The sequence below is a fragment of the Apteryx mantelli genome, chromosome 8, assembly GCF_036417845.1.
Source record: "Apteryx mantelli isolate bAptMan1 chromosome 8, bAptMan1.hap1, whole genome shotgun sequence".
In the NCBI taxonomy this organism is placed as follows: Eukaryota; Metazoa; Chordata; class Aves; order Apterygiformes; family Apterygidae; genus Apteryx; species Apteryx mantelli.
In genome coordinates, this window is record NC_089985.1 from 22,031,223 (window position 1) to 22,044,720 (window position 13,498).

At 40.3% G+C, this 13,498-nt stretch overlaps 1 protein-coding gene across 2 annotated transcripts in view; it reads left to right on the forward strand.

The window, feature by feature from the left end:
* DPYD (dihydropyrimidine dehydrogenase) overlaps positions 1–6,636 on the forward strand; it is a 382,796-nt gene extending 376,160 nt beyond the window's left edge. For both annotated transcript variants that reach the window (XM_067300877.1, XM_013961321.2), the window contains exons 22-23: positions 2,328–2,468; positions 5,189–6,636. In XM_067300877.1, the coding sequence (XP_067156978.1) occupies positions 2,328–2,468; positions 5,189–5,359 (312 nt within the window). In that variant the 3' untranslated portion in view covers positions 5,360–6,636. The remainder of the gene's footprint in view (positions 1–2,327; positions 2,469–5,188) is intronic.
* Positions 6,637–13,498: the final 6,862 nt, after the last annotated feature.

A 13,498-nucleotide genomic window follows, 5' to 3' on the forward strand; every position in this document is an offset into this window, starting at 1 on the left:
TAAGCAAACAGATTTTATTTCAAATTTGCAATGAATTTGGACCATGCACATGGTCAGCTTGCACAGCTCTGGTGATGAGTGCTAACTCATTAAGCTATGATAACTTGCTCCCTTGCAGTCCACACTCATAGAGTCTCTCTTCAATTTTATTTTCATGCTGCCTTTAGCAATGTGCCATAGCTCTTTTATCCTGGAAGATCATTAATGTCCTATACATGTTGCTAAGAAGGACTGGAAAGCTTTAGCTCTTGGATGGATGCAACCAAGGTATTTCATACATAAGCAAGTCAGGGTTTTGGCACAGACAAAGTGTTTGAGTATTTTTGGAACAAGAAAAGAGTAGAGTTTCCTTGTCCTTCTTCCTAGATTTGGGATATGGCTGAATTTCCTACCTCGGCTGTCATTAATAGCAACTTCCTTTTCTCATAGATCCTACCACTGCATCCAATGAACTAGAAGCTTGTCTCATTGCATAAAGATACTCTTTTGATTTAAATGATCAAGTTAAAATTTCTCTGAGATGAATGGGAGCCATTCATTCAGGAAATAGAACTGTTGCGTAAGTTTTTGGCAGACTCAGGAAGACATGGTGGCACCCATTTTTGCATTAATTTGTGTAGCAAAGCTTTCCTTTAGAGGTAACGTTGATAAAATCATACTGCCTTTTTTCCTTTCAGGTAGCATAGGAAGAGTCATTGATGCTTAGTGTGTTTGAAAGTAAAGCTGCCCAAAATAACATATGCAATGAAAATTTAAGTTTCTGTAAGCCAATTCTTCTGCAATTTTCTAAATGAGAATTGAAAACAATATAGAGCATTGTATGTGATTATAAATTATGCAGGTTAAATATAGTATACTACTACAAGCTTAAAGTGCTTGCTAACCATTTCAGAACACTTTTTGGCCGATAGCAATAAGATAAGTATTGCTTGTTCAAAAATTATTGAGAAACAGAATATGAAAAGAAATTCTTATCATGTTTCTTGGTCATGCAAGACCAAAGGTAAACACTTTGAAGCTTATAATTCTAGACAGACTTGTCTGTGTCTCGTATTTGGCTTGATCTTGAGAGTTTTTCAATTGACTTGGATCAAGTTCCATAATGAAAATCGTAATGATTTCTTGGTTTATTAGGGTAGCATGATTTTGAAGCCAGTTCTGCTCTCCTATAACTCAGTGAAATTTCTCTAACACTTAACAGTTATTCCTGGTTTTGCACTGAAAGTAAAATGTATTGTTGCATCATATAACCTTCACTTACTGACCTCAATTATTTTTTTTAACAATATAGAATCCTGTATTTAAAATCTGGCTTGTTTTTCCACATGGGAGCTGTTGTTCAAGCCCATTCAGTAACCTCAGAAAATATCCAGACAACCGATATAGTACTACCAATATCACTACCATGAAGTGAGTCTTTTAAAATGCAGCAATGTTTATCATCTGTCCATCATCTGTGCTATACTGCCCGTGTAATCTGAACAACCTGGAATTTGTCCCATGTCTACCATTGACTCAGTGCAGTTGAACTGCCACTGCACACTGTGCACTTCCCTTTACGTAAAGCAGAAATGGTTTGCAATCTGTTATGTCCCAACAGCTTCTTTCAGAGATAAGGTCTTCCCCTTGTGGTATGTACCCATCACTCTGCCCTGCCATGCACATTTTACATTTGCAGCACAGATGTAGAAGACTGATCACACAGACCTTCATTTCTGCATCTCCTACCCGTGAAGTTTACAGAACTGAATCAAGATTTGCAGGATCAGACCCACATCTTATTCCTGTACAATATTTGCAATAAACTGATGATCTTCACGTCATTTGCTCATCTTTCTAAAGAAAGAAAAGCAGTTATTGTTTTCTTTGTCAGTTTATTTGATCATGCCCCTTTCTTTTCTTCTTGTGAGTTCTTAAATCTGTGCTAATGAAAAATAGCCAAGGATGATCAGATTGTTTGTGTGATGTGTTTGTGTCACTCCTCTTTTGTGCTCCATTTTGCTTCTTGAAGCTTCACATAATAATGGCAAAACATAGATGAATTAAAATAGCATGTTCAAAATCAGGTTCTAAATGTGTAACCTATTTGTGTACAGATAGATATTTTAAGTGCTGCCTGCATTTGAAATGTTCCTGTATGGAGCATTCTTTGTCTGTATTTTACAGGATATATGAAGCTTGGCAACTTGAATATTTATAACAAAAATCCTAAACATCATCACAATGATATCTAAATCTTTCTTATTAAAATACTAGAGTGTGCTCCTACACAGCTATAGAAACAATTTAGGTATCTTCTAAATGAGTCAATAATTTTTTTTTCCTAGGATGTAATTGGAAAAGCACTGCAGTATATTGGAACATATGGCGAGCTCAGCAACACAGAGCAAGTTGTGGCTCTGATTGACGAGGAAATGTGTATCAACTGTGGCAAATGTTACATGACCTGTAATGATTCTGGCTACCAGGTAAGAGCACAGCTGTAATTAGCAGAAAGGCACAATGAGTTATCTTTCTGCTGCTGGGAAGAAAGAATCCACCTTCTGTTAATGAGCAGGTGGTAAAAACAGATGTCTAAAATACTGGATTCTAACCCCAGCATGTTCCCAGGCTGTGCTCTGCAAGGCCTGTCTGAGCCGTCTGTGTGGCGGTAGGGACACTGCTGAGCAAGGTGTAGTCTGGAGGGCCACACCTCACCGTCTCTCTCGAGGTCGCTCTCCTGTTCTCTCCCTAACTGCACGTGAGAACTGGGATTCTTTTTAAAAGGAAGAAAATGAAGGAGACCCATTTCAGATGGCAGTAAATTTAGTTCTTTGGAGATCTTCAAGTACATGAAGGAGAATGGGAAGAATGCATCCAATCCCACTCCCAGAACCTGGGGACACAGGAGATGTTCTCATTGCCAAACACCTTTTAAGAAACCTAGTTGCTATTCCATCAGCCTAACTGAACTTGAACCAATGCAGGTTTCAGGCAGGTGTTTTTTTGTTTTGATCTTGATTGAGGTACAAATCCTTTCTCCAAGATAACTGCCAGGGTTTAGAGCAGTAGGCTGAAGTTTGCAGAAATCATTGTGACCAGAAGATAGACAATTTTGAGCTGGGGTTGCTGTTCCCAGCAAACTATTTCTTTCTGCAGTGTATAGTAGCATAAGTTATAGGGAATGTATTGGCATTTCTTCATACCACTCCTTGTCACGTCTGCTGGAGCTGATGGACTGATCTGTGGTAAGAAGGGTCTCAGTCCTGGGGCTGCACATGAGGGCACACATTCTTTTAGAAAACCAAAATATGATCTATCATAATCCAGTGGATTATCAAATCCAGTATGCATTAAGCAATAATTTCTACAAGAAATTTTTCATCCATCCCATCATGAGAACAGTTTGTCAAAAACAAATATTTTAACTGGGCAACAAGTTTCCTCTGAACACGGTGACCTATTGTTTATCCTTAATTCAGTCTATTCAATAGTAAGTCTGATGATTTTAACTACATACGGTAAAAAAAAATGTCTTCCCATTTAAAATCAACCTCAGCAATTACAACAAGCATTTCAGAGCAAAGGTAGACACATTTTTTTCCACTGATAAGAGAAAATTAATGTTGCGTCTAAACCAGATTAGATTATTACAGTAGTCTTTTAACTATCTAAATTTATTCTTGATACTGCAATCTTTACTGATTCTCCTTCCATCAGATTTCCCAGTGAAGGGGAGGATGTAGCCTTTGGAGAGTAAAAGACCGTGTTCTCATTTAGTGCAACTTACTTTTCTGTAACTGAAAATAATAAAATACTTGGCACCAAAAGAACCAACGCTTAAAACCCCAGGGGGTTTTCTCAACAGGAAGAATGTTTTTCCCATCTACTTAATTGCAAAGAAATCAAAAGTCCCTCTCCTCTTCCACTTCAAAAAATCATCTGCTTTATGCTGATCTTTGTTTCCAAAATGGCCATGATGATCTGCAGAGCTGTCACCTTGTAGGATGGGAGCAGAAAAGCTTTCCTTGATTTAAAGTTAATGCTGTGTTAATTTCTCTACCTCTGAACCCTCTTTCAAGATGTGCATTGTTATTAGGGAAAGAGGAATGAATCCTTCTCAAACACTCACAAACCGAAGCTTGCTTTGTCCTCAAGCTAAACTAAAACTTGTAGATTCAGGGCAGTTAGTGTGCACTTCGTGCTCTTGCTAGTTGCTACAGCAACTTCTGTGCTTCCCTGGTAGTGAAATCCCAGTGTCTCAAACCTGCCTTTGGAGCAGACCTGCAGAAGCACCTAGGAATAACCCATCTCCTCGCTTGCTCCCCCAGTTGCTGACGGTAGTGAAGGAGATTTGCTAAGACACCACTTGTTTGCAGATCAGTGAGAGTTCGGCTTTAAGGCCTTGACCCTTCCTTCCTAAAACTCTTAAAAGTAAATTCAGCTCAATGTTTTTTGTTTTTATTTCTCTAGGTTTGTTTCTTAGATATTGAAGCTTTGTTGTGTGATGCTTTTGGTTTTGCTTTTAATTGGCATTTCCATTATACCAGGAGCTTATTTCATTGAGACAGCAATTGTTATTTCACACTGAAATACACTCATCACACTAATTGGTAATGAGGATTCACTGAGTGGAAACATGAGAAATAAAGCAAGCTCTGCCTGCCCAAAACCCAGATATCCCTTTCAAAGATTTGCAAAGAAAAATAATCACATGAGGTTCAGCATGCTATATTTGTCACTACTTTTTAGTAAATTAGCTTGTTTATGCTGTGCCGAAAATAAAAGTCAAAAGAACGCGTGATAGCGTTTTGCAGCCAGCATTGTGCTGAATCCATACACGAATGTCCTGATATCTCCTCTGAACCAATAAACCTGCTGAATGCTATGTTATGAAATATTTTCTTCACATGAAGGAGAAATATCCCTCTGGGAGTTTAAGCATCATGGGCCAAACTCATCCTTCTGTAACCTGCCCTTGTGGCAGTGAGCTTTCACCGAGATATAATTTGGCCCCTATTTCTAATTCTAAAGTGTTGGGGGGGTTGTTTTGTTTTCCTGCCAGTTAGTTAGCAGTTGCTATAGCTGCAGTTCGGAATCACACAAAGATGTCTCCAAGTGCTGTAGTACAGGAAACACAGGCACTAAAATGGGAGCAATTTTGACCTTTTCCGTGAGTGACATCAATAATGTTTATTTCTGTTCGCAGGCTATACGGTTTGATCCCAAAACCCACCTGCCCAGGGTTACTGACGGTTGTACCGGCTGCACCCTGTGTCTCAGTGTCTGCCCTGTTATTGACTGCATCCGCATGGTTTCCAGGACAACCCCATACGAACCAAAGCGAGGGCTGCCCTTAGCGGTGAACCCAGCGTGCTGAGGCGATGGGTCCGACAGCTAGTGTGAACTTTACAGTTCTTTGATGCAATTGATTTGCTTTCTAATTAGTACTTGAAAATCTACTCTTATAAAAAAATGTAATATTGATAGCCATTACAAAGAACACTGTGTTTTCCAATTATTATTTTTATGACAATTAAGTTTTTAAATTACAGGAAGGCAGTAATTAGTCAGTCATAGCTGTCAGTTGTCCATTATTTGAAATATAACTTTTCCTTACAATTCATGCCACAATTTCCAAATTCCTCTATAGTCTGTTTAATCTTTATGTAATTTCTGGCTGTAACTATAATTAAGAAAGCATTTTTAATGAACTACAAATCAATGTACAAGCTAACTGTTTTCAAGGAGGCATTTTGTAATTAAACATTGCATTTAGTTTTAAAACAGTTTCTTAGAAGATGTAATTAAGTACATAACATTCAAACAAAGCAATGTGGCTTCTATTTTTCTATGGGAAGAAATGAAAGGGAGTTTAAAATATGATTTAAGAACTGGATTAATCACTTTCAACTACTACAGCATATAGTAGTGTATTTTTAAAATCCTTTCTAATTTTTCCTCACACTAGACATTTTATAGAATAAATTTGCTATCTGCTAACCCATGCTGGACTCTTCAAATTTGTATGTTGCATTGGTTGCTTGATTGTTACTTTTTTCCTTAGTGAACAATTTTATCTATCTAAAAATGTTTAAACCAGATTATTAGGAAGTCCAGATTGGATTTCAGGATTCTGAGCTGTGACAACATTTTTTTGCTTCAAGCTCATCCTCTAAATAAGTTTTTAATTGTGTCAATTAATGCTCCAAAATGTGCATGTTACAGGTCAGAGATCTGATTACTTGCAAATGGAATATATACCCTGCAGACTACATTTGCCAAGCACATACGTATAGGGCAAACAGGCAAGATGATTTCCCCAATGCCAATTCTTCATACTTAGTGCTTATGTATGGTTATAGTAACTTCACAACAAGAAAGAAATATAGATTTGTCTGTATTGCTAAACAAAACCTCAGTATTAATCCATTTTTCATGTGCAATAGGAGCTTTCTAATATGAATACATTGCAATCCACTTTAGTCCACTTAAAAACATAAAGCCTTTATTTTCATAATAATAATAAATGATGTATCCATTCAATTTCATATACCCTATATTATGATCAGCAAATCTTTGATTAAAAGTATACCCTAACTTTCATTTCTTGGTTTATGAATTGTGCACCAAATTACAAATAAATGTTAAAAGCAACTTGGTTTGTATTTTCATTTGCTAAATAGGTTTTTCTTGGAGAGGCTTGTCAGGTGGTCTTTCATGATCTCTATAATTCACTCCAGGAATCATTAATGAGTTAATTCATGTGTACATTATTCCATTAATTGCCTACAGTGCAGAATGCAACACACTCTTTGCCCCTCTCTGGAGTCTCTTTGTCTTCCTTTGACTTGTACTCCTTTTTACATCCTTTCCACATACACACGCACATGCACACACGTGCTTTGCCTCTCTAACATTTTAAAGTATCATTTCATTCAGTGTCCCTGCTTCACTAACACTGTTTTGCGGACACTTCGGGCTCATTTGATAAGATCCCTTGGCAGGCTCAAGCACAGTGTCTCCACTAACAGCTTTCTCTTTATACTTTGATTTTTCTGTTCATCATTGTGGATTTTTTTCACACTCAAGTAGTAACAGATAATCATATTGCTTAGAAGATATTTACCTGAAACTTCATTAAAGCTCTTGGTCTTTCAGTAGTGTCCTATATTCCCTGAGCTATAGGAGATTCACAGTAAGAGCAGACTGTTTTGGGAATGTTAGAGACGAAGTCTTGCGATTCTGTGCATATACGTTTTGTATCCCTTTCAAGGAATTGATTGACAAGCAGTAAGCCCTTGAGAAGGGCAGGATGAGATATCAAATTCCGATCTTCTGCAAGTAGCATTTTACAATCTCAGTTAGCAAATGCAAGAAAAAGTAGCTCACTATAGAGAATCCAAAGCACGAGAGACTACCATGGCACGTGCGAGGCTAAAGCGGACTGCTTCTGGTATGTCTTGTGGTGCTGTATCATCAGTTCTGATTACTCTTACTATACTGAAGGCCTCGCCTCCGCTAGTGTGGCTTCTTTTAAATATAGAACAATGCCAAGAGACCTAATTTAAGTAGCATAGCACATGTACATGTAAATCATAAATTCAGCAGCAAAATTTGAGCTTTTCCTATGATATTCAGTAGTCTAAGGATATCCAGTGTGCCCAAGCAGCTATCGAGTAATCTTTGAAGGATTAGAGACATTCTTTGTGAGTCAAGATTATAATCAAGACTGTAATTTGTTTACAGGAGAAGGAAGAGCAGGTTACACTGTTCACGTTCCTGCTCCCTGCCCACCCTCTCCCCCACTCCTGTTCCATCAAGTTCGATAACAGTTTCGGGAAATGTGTTCCCAAATGAATGTAAATACTTTCTAACTCTGAGAGTCAGCAATAAATCTAAGCACTGCAGGAACTCAGAGAAATGGTCACACTTACATTTCCTGCAGGATTGTCTTTAAGTCATCAGCGTGAGGCAAGATATAAACAGGCATCCACAAAGGACATATTCCTGGGTTTTATAGGTTTTTGCATCTGTCTTGGGGAATCCATCCCTTTCAGCCACATTCAGGAGCCAAGGAAACAAATCAGAAAAAATCTGGTCTATTCTGGAAACGCTGTAGCCAGTTATTAAAAAAGGGATATGAATTTTCAAAGTGTAAAAGGTTCCAAATTGAGCTCATATATTTCAGTGATTTAGTTGCACATTTAAGGAATTAGTATGTATTATTAAAGACATGCTGGGCTAGATCCTGCAAACCTACCCCTCACTAATGTTTAGACATGTTGTCCTATTGATTACCATTATAAAAATTTGTAAACTGTATTTGACATTAAATTATAATAGAAATGCTATAGCTCATCCTCCTCTGCTCCACTAGCACATTCGTATTCACATCATATTCCTGCAGAAAAAGCTCCCCATGTTCAATGTATGCTCTGCAGTCCAAGAAATACTTTAAAAAGCTGCCAAATCTGCTTGTGTGAATCCCAGTGCACTCATACACATTCATTGGAAAAAGAGATGTTTTGCCTTGCTAACAGGCTATACAGGCAGTTTGGTTTTTGGCCTCTAAAATGAACAGACATAATATTATTTCCAAGGCACTGGATTGACAACTGTAATAGTGGCATTTGAAAAATTACATAGGAATTTAAAAATATATATTTTCATGTTTTTAGATGAAATACTAATTTCTCCTATTTTCTCTTAATTTTCCTCTTAGCAAAATTAAAACTAGCCTCTGTGAATGAATCTGATGAGTAGCCTGTATTTCCGGTGTTGCAGCCAATGTACATGTGTGCTGTTAGTTGCTCTAATGCTACACTGATTGTTAGAGGACGACTGGTTTGCAGACACCAATTGCTTATTCCATAAAATTTGAAAGACACAAAATACAAATTCCTTTTCTAGCCTCTGTGCCCCTCACTGTTGTCTCTCCGGGATGCAGGGCTTTCCACGGCACAGCAGGTGAGCGCCGTGACACAGCAGCCAGGGAGTCACAGAAAGGCTCACTGTCGTTTCTGCCTTCTCCCTGTCTTCCAGCACATATTACTGTCACCTTTGGCTGTTCCAGCTTTGTTGTCTTTTAGCCTTTTATGTCAACGTGACAAAAGTGACTACTAGCTTCAAGGCAAACCATCCAAACCCTGACTGAGTGCCATCAACCCCCACACGTAAAAACCACCTTGTTTAACACAATTCAAGACTGTAGCCATAGAAATATAATGTTAAGCATAGATATTTTCTATCAGTAAGAAGAGCCAGCCAACATATTCTGCATGTTAACAGTGTATGCTTCATTATTTATCTACTGTAACATGGGGTTGGGCATGTTGTTAAAATTTTATATCTTTCAACATGTTTCCTAGTATAAAATATTTTTTTCAGATAAAATATTTATTTTATTGGCAACAGTTTCACTTCACCAGGCTGCTCCACTCCTTTGATGAACTGTGGAAGATAACTTTTCATTGGCAACATCTGGCAACCTGGCAGACTCTCCAGGCAGCTGGATTGGTAGCTTCAGAGTTGCTTCTGGGTCTTTCATATAAAATTAGTCTGCTTATAGACCATCTGGGTTGCTTCGTCTTTGCTGCTGCCATTTTCTTTCTTTTCTGAGAAACTGTACACGCTAGAGTCATTTCTTAAGGAGAACAGATTTTCATAGTTCTTTCTCCTATTGTTGTGCTGGGTCTTGTGCAGATTTCCACACCAGCCTTGTTCAGTAAAGAGTCCCTACTCATTTCTCCCTCCCTGTTTCTCTGCGTTCAAACTCTGCCTGGTGTGAGTTTTGCTGATATTGGAACAGAGCTTTCCATGTCCACAGAGCAAGGAAGCCGCACTTCTCCTCAACAAGCAGATGAAGAGTTCCTCTTCACAGGCAAGGTCTCTAGACAGCCTCAGAGCTTAATGATAAACACACACTTCTAGTTAAAGCAAAATAAAGTTACCGCAATGCAATGCAACCGATCATTTTCTGTAAAAGAATTACTAAGATTTACTTTGTGTTGTCTGCCTGGATGATTTTGCATACCCAGGCTGGGCAACGTATGTGAATTAACACTGGCTGAATCCTGGACCAGAAGAAACACCTTCCCACTGGGGCTCAGCAGCTGAAAACCCGAGCTGTTCGGTTTGCGTGTGCTTTGCCAAATACTAACATACACCTGAATTCACTGGGGATTCTTGTGCAGTAGAAATATCAAGCATCTCCAGTAAATTCGCTGTTGCAGTATAGCTGAGTAGGGAGAAGGCTTCCTGCAGTACCCTGGGTGCTGTTTTTTACAGCCCACATGCCTGGGCCCCTCTGCACTAACAGCTACAGCAAAGCCTTCTGGCAGTGGTTAGGCAGTGCTTACCTGTCTGCTTTGCATGTATTTGACAACAGGATTCTTAAGACAAGGGCAACAAATAGTTCAAAGTTGTGGCTCACACGTTTTTGTAATGTTCAGCAGAGACAACAGCGTCTTAAATGAATTTCGTGCAAGTTTAGTAAAACAGCTTCAACCACTGATCTTCCTTTGTCTTTTCTCAAGACCAAGCACTTTTCTTCTTCAACACATTAAATCATGATATGGTTAAAGTTGGTCCTCGATATTAATGCCTTCGACTCTGAGGGCTCTTTTGTTACATTGCAGCCGAGAAAGCAGCAGTCAGGATCAAATGCTTCCAGTGGCAGCTCACAGGGAATTGCCTATATCAGAGTCACACCTCAATGGCTGGAACTAATCATCAGTCTAAGGACATTTTTCTCACCTGTTTAGTCCAGGGACTAGTAATAGTCACAGCTTTTGCCTTAATGGAGACAGGTTTAGGCCTAGGCACTGAAGGCTTCATGCCCAGTTGTTGAGGAACCAAAGTTTCTTAGGAAATGAGATGTTGTTATCATGCAAATTTAGATGGCCTGAAGATTAAAAAAAAAAAAAAAAAAAAAACCACCTACTTTTTGCTTCTGTGGGTGCAAGACGCAGAGGTTAGTGAGTGGAAGCAGGGCCTTCTCCTTCTTGCAGGGGTGCACCATGGTCTCCTGCAGTTATGTTTCAGGAAGCAAGCAGTATGGTGTTTGACCACTCTCTCTACCAAGAAAGAGCCAAAGTGAATGCAAGCGCTGCTCACTGTGGTGTACGGCTCCTTCCCGAGCAGGGGCCGGACGGGACAGTGCAGCACTGCCACTGCCAGCCTCATCCCCAGCCCCATCCCTGGCCCCTGCCCTCATCCCTGGCCCTGGCCCCGGCCCCAGCCCACCCTGCCAGCGGCACCACCACGGGGCCTGGCCCAGACCGCCTCGGATGGCGTGAATGGGCCTCCTGGCCTTTGCTTTGACACAGACTTTAATAGTAATTAGTCTGCTGTCCCAGCTGCTGGCAAGGCCATGGGGGTCATCCTTTACGAGGCTTTCACATTAGCACACAAACAAAAGCACTACAGGAGTCCTGTCTGAAATCTTTAAGCATTATTATTTTCAAACAAAATAATGCAAAATGCAAGTGAAAAGGAAACAGTCTATTTCTGTAAGGCGAAATACCTGTCAGGGTGGGAAGCATAATTACGGCTGGATGTTTCAGCTACCTCTGCAGTGATTTCCTGTACAGTCACGTGTTTGTTTAATAATTGCAGGAACTTCCTATTGTAACACATGCACTGCTGCCCTGCCGCATGCAGAACAGGCTCTTTAAAGAAAGAGCCCCACTCTGCACTCACCTGATCTTTTCTTATGACTCTGCATAGGTAAACCCCTTTTATAAGTTTTATGAGGTTCAAACATATATGCTGTTTTATGCTAATAGCCTATTTATTGGATTAGCTAGAGGATTTGATGCAAAAGCTTAAGATGATATTGAAAACACAGATCGCTTCTACTGTAGCTAAGAAAATCGGCTTTAGAATTAGAGAGACCTTGTATGAGGCATTATGTATAGCCCTTTGGCTTTTTAGCATGGCTGTTCTTTGTTGCTATAGCAACCAAATTAACCATTTCATTAATATAATGGAATAAAACACATTTATTCATTTTTGCACTCACAGGCAAGCCACATTCAGCTTTCAGCGTACTTGTCAAGCTGTGTCCCTTTCACCTCAGCCTCAAATATTTCCTCAGCTTTTCCAAAGGGCTTTTATTTTTATTTTTTCCTTGTGGGGACAAGAGAGCATTGTTTTTTTTGAAGACTGTTATATTTTCTGTAATTAAATTTTCCTTCATTTCATTGGCTATCTTCTGTTTAGCATCCTCTAAGTGGAAAAAAAGCCTTCACAGGCAGCACACTCTGAAAACAGGGAAGTGGAGTTCTTCACATAGACATGAGTAAGTAAGACACTTTTACTTACTTAAAATACTGAAAAATCATGCATTTGTGATCGGCTTGTAAGCTAAGCTTAGCATGATGTACTCTACTGTAAATATCAGCAGTGCACAGACACATCATAGGCTGCCCAAGCCGACATGCTGCTGAACTGCAGTGTTAAAAGCAGAAGGAGGGCCACGCTTTTTGTTTGCCCAGGTTTCAGCTGTCCCAAGCCATGCCCCCACCTTGTAGCAGTCAATGAAAGACTCGTGTTGAGGCGGAAAGCCCTTCCCGACGCACTAGCGCTGGGCAGCGCGGGGGCGGCAGAGCAGCAGGGCCCCGTCGGAAGCCCCTCAGCCCCTCTCCCGGCTGCGGTGCCGGTGCCGGCGGGGGCCCGGCTGCGTCCTGCCTGCCTCTGCCCTGCAGGTGCCCAGAGGGGCCCGCAGCACCCCGGCACTGCGGATGCTGCACTTTGGGTCGCTGCACACCAGCAGGGTGGCAGCAAGGCCAATACAAGCTCTTGGCTAACATCTATCTGCCTGTCCTTCCAGAGCAGCTACCAGTGCAAACTCACAGGCCGAATTTCACCTAGGAAATTCATCATTATTAGCAACTTCACATCTGAAGTCATTGCAAATGAAACAGCGTGTCTGGTACCCCCCCCCCCCCCAATATAATGCTAAAGTTAGTTAGTAATGTGAAACTGAAGTTTTACCAGAAACAGAGCAGATGTGTAAATGATTTTGAGAAATGAGTTAATTAACTTTGCAAGTATAAGCCCTTTCATTAAAAAGACAAGGCATAGAAGTAACAGCACAATAGCGTAGTGCCTGCTATAGGACTGTTCATTCACTGCTGTTTGAGTGAATGTGTAAATCATATAATCTACAAGGGCTAGCAGAGTCTATATCATTTGCATGTGCTGCCATCCCTACCCGAATTAAATTTTAACTGCTTCCTCCTAGGCAATTCATCGTGTAAGAAACGTCCAAAGAGCCAGGAGGAGAAAGCTATGTAGCTTTCAAGGTGGAAGCGGCAGCTGAAGCCACCACAAAAGCCTCAGCACAAAGGCTGGGCAGGTGCCACCACCCGCACCGGTGCCACCAGTCGTCTCCTCTGCCAACGCTGCTCGTTGTGCAGTGACGGCATCCCCCCAGCTGCTTAGTGATACGGGACTAACGTATTTTTAGTGTTACATAGCATGATGTTGCAGGTGAGGAGTTTGAAACATTAAA